The following is a 10,124-nucleotide window of genomic DNA, read 5'->3' on the forward strand; positions in this document are numbered from 1 at the left end:
CTAGGCGGAGTTACCTGGCTTCTGTGCTGGCTGGTCTGGCTTTTTGCTGGGCGGGCTGGCCTGATGCCAGGCTGTCTGGCAGTCCCCTCATAGCATGGGGGACATCCGGGGCACCCCAGAATAGATCCGTGGCACGTGCCACTGATCTTTGGGGCTAGCATCGCCCCTGGAACAGTCCTCCCACGGGGCGTAGATCTACTGTATTAATTTTGGTAAGTGGTTAAAACTTAAAGGAACTCCAGTGAAAGAAATGTAGTAAAGTGCTTCATTTTTACCATAATTATGTATAAATGATTTAGTCAGTGTTTGCTCATTGTAAAATCTTTCCTCTCCCCGGTTTACATTCTGACATTTATTACATGGTGACATTGTTACTGTGGGTAGGTTATGTAGCTGCTCCTAGCTGTTTTGGCTGTTAGAGACAGCTGTAAACAGCTAATTCCTGTCTGTGAACATTGTTACATTGTGGCAGTTTGCCCAGAGTACTGCGGTACTCAGAGCTTCTTGTGGGAGGGGTTTCAGCACAAAATCAGTCACACAGCGCCCCCTGATGGTCTGTTTGTGAAAAGCATTATATTTCTCATGTAAAAGGGGTATCAGCTACTGATTGGGATAAAGTTCAATTCTAGGTTGGAGTTTCTCTTTAAATGAAAGACTTTGGTTTCCCGACATCTCCACTTCTGTCACCACCATCCCACTGACAGAGGGTTAAAGAGTTTATCTGAGAAAATAATTTTATTTTGTCAGATAATTTATCTTGGCAGGGTTTAGAAACTGCTGCATCCATCCCCCACCCAACTGTCTTCTTTGTCTTCTCAATTGACTTTTCACAGCCACAGCATATGATGAGTTGTTTAGACCAGAGTAAAGCAGATCCATTTGTTCTTCTCATGTCTTCATGTAAATCCTGCCAGTAAAATGAACTTTTCTCCCCCTTGCACAGATTCCGGGAACCCCGTCTATTTCTACGAGTTCCGGCGACGGCCACTTTTCTTCAAAGACTTAAAGCCCGATTTTGTGAAGGCCGACCACGGTGATGAGTTATTCTTCGTGATTGGAGGTCCTTTCTTGAATGAGGGTATCCTTTTCTCAGGTAATTCTGCTTCAACAGGCATGGTGCAGAAGTGTGTGGCAGAGACCTCACCCCTCACAGTGATACTGTATATTCTGGCGTATAAGACGACCCCCAACTTTCCCAGTTAAAATATACATTTTGGGATATACCGGATCGCCGTATAAGACTACCTCTCTTGACTGTTGGACATTTGTATATTGTACTGTATGTACTGGCGCTATACTGTACAAACAGATACTGGTGCTGATGACGTACTGTATATGGTGCCCAGTATACAACAACCAGCCAATCACGGCAAGCAATGTACCTTACCGGCGATTGGCTGGTTGTTGTACACAAAGCCTGCTTGGATTGGTCAGCTATCCCGGTCTCCAAGACTACTTGTACAGCACCGCCCTTGCTACTTTCATACGGTCGCTCACCCCCACCATATGCGGCAACCGCAGATTCTCCAGTCCGGCTCGAAAGTTTCAGCACCTGCCCTATAAGATGACACTCGGCGTATAAGACGACCCCCGACTTTTGACAAGATTTTCCTGGGTTAAAAAGTGGTCTTATCTGACCAGAATATACAGTAATTCCCTCCCAGGTGGACTTGGTCCTAAATGACCTGCGACCGACCTGCTGCTCACCCCTCAGTAACATTGTGTTACATATCTGATGTATAAGAAAGAAAACTCTGAATGTCTCGCTTGTTGTAATTTGCAGCATGGCCGGCTGTTGGAACCACCAACCCACCAACCTTCTCTGGTGATTTTGCTCTCTCCATTCATCCCAGTGTGATAGAGCTACAGTTGCAGTTTGGCTACACACCCCTCCAGACTGCCAGAGACTGTATTTTCTACAGCAATGGAGTCTGTTCTCATCTAGAGCCTTGAGGTGCCCATACATGTAACAATTTTGGCGGCCAATTGACCAATAAATCTCTATCTGACCAAAATTCCTGATGCTGCATACTGTGGAATCTCGCCCACCTCCCCTCCCTCCTTGGTCACCGCTCCATTACCTCCTGGAGTTGGCGGCCATCCTCTATCACATTGTGCCTGGCTTGCCTGATCCCTGTCTTCTCTGCATGCCCAGTGCAGCGTGCAGCAGAGTCCTCAGTGTGGTGACGCAGTCGCCCGCAGACAGCCAGAGAGGAGAGCGGTTCCCCTGGTGACAGTGCGTATACTGGAAGTACTCCCTGTATATGTGCCACTACTAGGCGGATCACTCTCCTCTGCTGATTGTCTGCCTACTCCAGGATACCTATACTGGGGACAACTATTCTAGGCTACCTATACTGAGGTCAATTATTCCAGGCTACCTATACTGGGGCAGCTATTCCAGGCTACCTATACTGGGGGCAATTATTCCAGGCTACCTATACTGGGGGCAACTATTGAAGGCTACCTCTACTGGAGCAACTATTCCGACGTCTGTCTGGAAAAGTCGTGCATGCCATGGATTTGTGTTCCGGCACTGCGGCAAACAGAACAGACTGGGGGCGGCCTCACAATGTATTGCTTCAGGCGGCAAAAAGTCTAGAACTAGCCTGGCTGTGTATGCCGGTATGTCTGGATCATGTCTGCAATGCTCAAGATTAGAACCACCGACATGCTCTTAGGAGTCCACCATTTTTATTTGTATTGTTGGTAGTTTTGCTTTAAAGGATAACCGAGGTGACATGACGATAGACTTGTATGTACAGTGCCAAGCACAAAAATAACTAGGTTGTGTAACTTTTTTTTTTTCCTCTCTGCCTGAAAAAGTTAAACATCAGGTATGCAAGTGACAGTTTCTGTCTGGGTCGTGACCGGGTCAGACTGGATCAGACTATAGCATAACCCTCACTGATGAGAAATTACAGCCATAAAACACTTTCCTGCCAGTAAATGGCTTCTGAGAGCAGGAAAGAGATAACAAGGGTCGATAATTCATAGATTTGAGCTCTGGCATACTTCAATGAAGGTGTCATTAAGCAGAGACAATAAAATAGTAAAATCTTAAAAACTAGATTTAAAAATAAAATAAAAATGTGGGATATCTAAAAAAAGTCATTTTTAGGAGTAGGAGGATAGATACAATTGTTTGTCATCAGTTTATTTTCCCCTCGGATGTCCTTTAAGATTCTTTATGAATTCTCTCTGATCTCTCCGCCAGCTGAAAGTAATGAAGAAGAGGAGGTTCTTAGCAAGACGGTCATGAAGTATTGGGCCAACTTCGCCCGTACTGGGTAAGATCTGTAAATATTGGGGGTGCACTGAGTAGGATAAGCATTAAGCAGACACATTTTGCAAATGCCCTTTTGTTGCAATAATGGCAAATGTTTGTGCGCCAAAAGTTTTTCCAACACTTACGTCATGAGATGACACCACCCATGGAAAAAAAAAATTTGATTCTACACCAATAAAAAATGCATGAGCCCATAAGAAAAACCATTGATTTTATGCAAATGTATTTTCGCAAGATGGTGGGAAACATATTTGCATGAAACCAATGATTTTCTTAAGTTCATAAGACCTTGTAGTTTTTGAGAAAATCTATTTTAAAAAAATTCAAACAAAAAAAAATTGTTTTAAACTAGAAAAAAAATTACATCTTGCTGTAGTACACTTTTATACAGTATATACCGCGTTCTTAGTTCTGTATAAACATTTTATATATACTGAGTTCTGTATACACATTTTATACAGAAAATGGACAGCGTAGGATCCCCTCTCCCGTGCCTCTTGAACCCCTCGTCAGCTGGGTTGGTATAGCTCAGTGGATGGAGCCCCACGTGTTCTCGGTTTCAAATTCTGGCTATACCAGTCTGCATGGGCGACAAGAGGTTATAAAGAGGCTTAGTAGGGGGGGAACCCCACACTGTCCATATTCTTAAAGTGTATAAAATAAGTAAGCAGAACTCAGTATATATTAACCACTTACCCTCCCTGGTATGAGTAACTACATCCCTGCAATTTCCCACTTTACATCGCAGGGACGTAGGTACTACCTCCCTTGCTGCCGTGCGCGGTCCCCTGCGTGCTCCCGTACTGCCGAACGTTAGAAGGGAGATGAATGAATGGTAATGCAGTTCCCATTCATTAATCTCTGTGTGAATAGCCACCTCCATCAATGAGATGCCGCGATCATTTGTTTACTTCTGACGTAACATGTCCACGCATTACTTCCTATTTAGCGTACTATAAGTACGCAATAGGAAGTAATGCACGAGGATAGCTTGTGGCCAGATAGTAAAATTACACCTACACACATTTGATAAAAACAAAAACAAAAAAAAACACAAATACATTAAAGTTAAAACCATTAAAATGAACACTTTACCTCTCATAGTATCCCATAATTACCCAATTTTTTTTTCACTATAAAAATTTACAAGAATAAAAAAAATACATAGTTACCTTAGGGACTGATTTTTTTTTTTTTTTTTAATATGTATGTCAAGAGGGTATATTACTGTTAATGTTGAAACTATGGGGTTGTAATTACTGACGGATGTAAAACTGAAAGAAATGCACCTTTATTTCCAAATAAAATATTGGCAACATACATTGCACTAGTAGGGAAATATTTTAAATGTTGTAATAACAGGGGCAAATGGGCAAAGTGTTATTTGTAATGTTATATAACTATAATGGCCGAAAACTGGGAAATAATATTTTTTTTCCTTATTTTTCCTGTTAAATCGTAGTTAGACTAAAATAATTCTAAGCAAAAAGTACCCCCAAAGAAAGACTAATCGGTGGCGAAAAAAAAATGATATAGATTGTGTTGTTGAGATAAGTACTGTAGTAATAGTTATAGGCGAATTAATGGAAGGAGCTTTGACAGGTGAAAATTGCTGTTTTTTTTAAGGGGAAAAAGCCTTGAAGGGGAAGTAGTTAAAGTGTACAACAGCAAAATGTCATTTGAGTTTAAAAAAACATGTCCTCTGTGGATATTTTATTATAATTTTTTAAACCTACAAGGGGCCTGATTTACTAAGAGGTGCTAACCTACTTAGCACGTCTAAAGTCTTAAGGCGCGCTAACCAGGGTGCTAAGTAGGTTAGCACCAGTTTTCTCAATCAGATTGTGCGCTAAGTCCTATGCGCGCGCTAAGTCCCATAGGCTTTAGTGGGCACTTCGCGCGGAGCGCTCTGTGCAGTGTGCGTGCAAAACTTTGCACGTGGTACTTTGCGCACGATCACTACTTCTCACATTTCAACTGAGTTTAGACGTGCTAAGGGCCAGTGCTAAAGTTAGCACCGTTTTGTAAATCAAGCCCAAGGTCTTTTTCATTTGATATTTTTTACTTGTTGCTACTATTCCCCCAACTATTCTGGTTTGCATAAACGGCGTTTTGCAATTCATGTGAAAAATCATTTAGAACTGCTGCGCAAACATGTGTTTTTTTTTTGTTTGTTTTTTTCCCAATTTACCTGAAAAATCTTTTTACGACAATTTTCAAGTAAGCGAAATTAGCGGTTTACGCTCATCACTACTTTCTGTACTGATCCTTGCTTATTTTGTTCTGTCCAGTGACCCCAACAGCCCAGGCCTGGTTCACTGGCCGCAGTACGACGAAGATGAGGACTATCTGCAGATCGACATACAACTGCAACCTGCTCAGAGACTGAAAGGCAGGAAGTATGAATTCTGGACCAAAACTGTCCCAGAGAAATTAAAGAAGATGTCTGAAGAGCCCCAAAAGCACACTGAGCTGTAGAATTGTCTGAGAACAACACACCAAAATGATCTCCCAGGAGAAAATGTAGGAAAAAGTGAATTGAATAAGGGCCAGCAGGGATGTTCATCCGGATTCCGGATATCCGAACTTTTTTACACTATCCGATTCGGATTCCGGATTTTTTTTAAAAAAAAAATCTGGATAGCTATCTGCGGATATTTGGACGCATAACGCGGATATCCGTGGATATTGCAGATATCTGGATACGAAACCGATTACAAACATAAAATCCCTCCACCTCCTCCTCCTAACTGTGCATGGATCGTGTCTTCCAGGGATTGGAACCCAGAGGTTGATGGATCGAAACCATCCTCTGCTAGGCATGATTTAATTTTTGCACCTCGCTTTATCGCATGGGCAAAATGGTTTCCATAGCCCTGTAAGAGAAAGTGTAATAAGGACCCTGCCGTAACAGATATTACGGTAGCTAAGACTACTCCTGGGCCTTTCTTGTAGTTGAAGAGATGAGTGAACTGGCTGGCTTCAGCCTGTAACGTTGGTGGTATAGTGGTGAGCATAGCGGCCCTCCAAGCAGGTGACCTGGGTTTGATTCCTGGCCAATGTATGTGAGCTTGCTTGTGACATCCTACAAATCCCTGGAAGACAAGGTCCATGAACAGGGTGGAGGAGGTGGTAATTTTCACCTTCCAAAACATTTTGGAAGCATTTTAAAGTGCACTTCCGTTTTTTCTATCCAGATGTCGGAATAGGTCGGATATCTGCTGATAATGCGTCCGGATATCCGCGTTCACGTGGATATCTAAAAGGTCGGATTCGGATATCTGATCCGGATATCTGAGTATCCGGATCTGAATTAATTCGGATTTTAAAAAGTACTATCCGAGCACCCTTGAGGCCAGTACTGATCTCTACAATCACTTAAAGAGACCCTGTAGTAAAACCAAGTGTAAGAATCTACTATTAGTAAAAATTTCTGTTTAGTTTTATAAAAGTACTGTTTTTATTCCACGCTAAAAGTTTTCCTTTTCCTATCCAACCAGCTAAAAACTGATCTGAAAAATGTCATTGTGACGTGTTTAGACCTGTAACTCTGATCTCCCTCTCTGCCAACTATCACTTAACGAGCACTCCCACGCTGGGACGTCCCGCTTTTGACCACAGGACGTCCTCCTAGTCTGGTCACTGTATACCTCTCCCAGAATCCTCTGCCCCTCCACCAGTGGAATTAGTATATTCCACCTCCTGCCCACCCTCCAATTAGCCATCAATGCAGATGCCGTGCGCATCAGCCCTGCGCTCAGACGTGCACAATGCCTCCCTGTGTTGCCATGGCGCTGGTACGCATGCGTCATCTTCTCCTGTCAGCAAGAACATGGTGGCCCATGAAGGACATGCTTTGCTGGAGGTGATCTGAGGCTGATAGTCACGGCTCATAAGCTGTGGGTTCTGGGCTGTGAGGGGATGAGGCCGGTGGTGAGGATGTTCGGGGGGGGGGGGGGAGGACAGGGCTTGAGGAACATCTCCCCACCCAGTGTCACCTTCCTCCCCACCCAGTGTAACTCTCCTCCCCACCTAGTGTCACCTTTCTAGCCACCTAGTGTCACCTTCCTCCCCACCTAGTGTCACCTTTCTACCCACCTAGTGTCGTCCTCCTCCACTCTCAGTATCAACCTTCTCCCCACCTAGTTTCATCTTTCTACCCACCTAGTGTCACCCTCTTCCCTGCCCAATGTCACGCCCCACCCAACATCACTCTCCCCATACAGTGCCAACCTCCTCCGACCCAGTATCCCCCCCCCCCCACACACCCAGTGTCTCCCTCCTCCCCACCACCCAGTGTCACCCTCCATTACATAACAGTTAATTTAGCTCCACCCATTTGATATCATGGCCACGCTTTATGCGCTGCACTGACTTAACACCCCTAATGTTCAGGAGAATTTGCCACTCATTTCTCGGTATAGATGGACTATGCTCAGGGTATGTGGGGGTAATGTGAACAAATAGCACTGTATGTTCATTCCAGAATCCAGCACTAGTTAATCTCCGCCCTACCTTACCTGCTGGGTCTTCAGTGTATCAGAGAAAACAACAAAAACCTCAATCTGTACTTGTTTTTTTTTTTATCTAAAGTGAAGTTTTCATACTGTGATAAACAATAAAATCCCATTTTTTTTCCTTTAAGTTTCCATGTCTGTTTATCCAAAATGTTTGAGTGTTCGCTGCGTTCTTCTTTGTCTGGCAACAATGCAAAGTACAGTACAAACAAAATAATGTAAAGCGGGATTGTCACCATAAAAATCAAATTTCAACAGGAACTGGTCTGAGTGTATTAAGTGGTAAAAATGCTAATCCTGCATTCAAAACTTTTGCTGCTGTTATGGTTTGGAGTTATCACATACCTTAGGAGCACTGGCCCTTTAATTGCTATTGCCATCAGATGGCAAAACAGTTGCATGCTGGGGGGTCTTTTTATCTATAACTAGCTGATGACCCGGCGTTGCCCGGGTATTATTTGGCTGGTGTTGGCTCCGCCCATATTTTCTATCCCTAACACACAAACGCTCAATGACCAAGACTGTGAGCTTTGGGGTCCTTGGCATAAACAATTTCTATTTTCCCAGTGAAATGAAACAAAACTGATTGGCTGTTTGTGGCTCCGCCCCTCTCAAGCATTTGAACCCCAGTCACTCAATGACCAACTGTAACAGGTTTAAGGCATCTGCTATTAACAGTGTAAAAATGGCAGCAATTAAATATTCCCCTTGAAAATCAACAGGTGAATTTTGATTGACTATTATAGGCTCCACCCACTTCCCTTAATATTAATCTCAGTCACCCATTGACCATCTGGGCAAAGACTGAGAACCCTTCCATTAAAAGTGTAAGAATGGCTCCAGTAATTTTCCAAGTGAAATTTGTTTTTGACTCCGCCCACTTTTTCTAATCTAGACACGCAGTTACTCAATGACCAAGTTTGTGAGCTTTGGGGTCCTTGGCATCAATTTGTATTTTCCCAGTGAGATGAAACAAATCTGATTGGCTGTTTGTGGCTCCGCCACTTTTCTGAATTTGAACCCCAGTCACCCAATGATCAACTGTAACAGGTTTGAGGCTTGTGCCATCAACAGTGCAAGAATGGCAGCAATTTAAATATTCACCTTGAAAATCAACAGGTGAATTTTGATTGGCTTTTTTTAGGCTCCCCCACTCTTCTGAATATTAATCCCAGTCACCCAGTAACCAACTGTGTAAAGTTTGAGAACCCTGCCATTAGCAGTGAAGAAGGGCTGCAGTTTACATTTTCCCAGTGAAATGTTTTGACTCCACCCACTTTTTCTAACCTTGTACGAACAGTCACTCAATGACCAAGTTTGTGAGCTTTTGGGTTCTTGGCATCAAAATTGTGTGAATGGAAGCAGTTTATCCAGCAAAGAAATCTGATTGGCTTTTTGTGGCTCCACCTCTTTAGTGAATTTGAACCCTAGTTACTTAATGACCAACTGTAGGAGGTTTGAGGCCTCTGCCATTAACAGTGTAAAAATGGCAGCAGTTTCAATATTCCCCTTGAAAATCAAAAGGTGAATTTTGATTGCCTGTTGTATGGTCCACCCAATTTTCTGAATCTTAATTCCAGTCACCCAGTGACCAACTGTGTCAAGTTTGAGAACCCTGCCATCAGCAGTGTAAGAATGGCTGCAGTTTATACTTTCCCATGTAAAAAGTTAGTTGTTTTTGGTTCCACCCAGTTTTTCTAACCTGGACATAAAGGAAACCTAAACTGAGAGGGATATGGATGTTTCCTTTTAAACAATACCAGTTACCTGGCATCCTGCTGATCTCTTTGGCTGCATTAGTAATTGAATCACACACCTGAAACAAGCATGCAGCTAATCCAGTCTGACTTCAGTCAGAGCACCTGATCTGCATGCTTGTTCAGGGGCTGTGGCTAAAAGTATTAGAGACAGGATCAGCAGGAGAGTCAGGCAACTGGCATTATTTTAAAAGGAAAGGCACGTAGCCATGACATTGTATGGGCGGAGCTAACTTAATGATGTAACAGCGAGGCATAAGAAAGCAGTGTTTACGCTATGATGTGGTGAAACGAGGATTCGCATCATGGGTGTGCAGAAACTGTGTGATGCTATTTAATAGTATACCGTAACCCCAAAGCAGCATACACCAGAAAATAAACGCAATGTGGGCAACATTTCAGCAGGAAATAAACACAATCACAAAATAAATGCAATGTGGGCAACATGTCAGCAGAAAATAAATGCAATGTGGGCAGCATTTCACCTGCAAAAATAATTTACTCACCTGACAGGAGAAGTCCCCTCACCCGGCCGGCCTCTGATGTGCAGCTCCCCCGACG

General features: G+C 43.2%; 1 protein-coding gene across 2 annotated transcripts in view; it reads left to right on the forward strand.

Moving 5' to 3' along the window:
* Positions 1–7,933, forward strand: part of LOC137538288 (pyrethroid hydrolase Ces2e-like) — an 83,803-nt gene extending 75,870 nt beyond the window's left edge. The window contains exons 11-13 of one of the 2 annotated variants that reach the window (XM_068260369.1): positions 944–1,093; positions 3,218–3,290; positions 5,581–7,933. In XM_068260369.1, coding sequence (XP_068116470.1) covers positions 944–1,093; positions 3,218–3,290; positions 5,581–5,767 — 410 coding nt within the window. In that variant the 3' untranslated portion in view covers positions 5,768–7,933. The remainder of the gene's footprint in view (positions 1–943; positions 1,094–3,217; positions 3,291–5,580) is intronic. The other variant, XM_068260370.1, reaches the window with a different exon arrangement.
* The last annotated feature ends 2,191 nt before the right edge of the window (positions 7,934–10,124 follow it).

This window comes from Hyperolius riggenbachi, chromosome 11 (genome assembly GCF_040937935.1).
Source record: "Hyperolius riggenbachi isolate aHypRig1 chromosome 11, aHypRig1.pri, whole genome shotgun sequence".
NCBI classification, from domain to species: Eukaryota; Metazoa; Chordata; class Amphibia; order Anura; family Hyperoliidae; genus Hyperolius; species Hyperolius riggenbachi.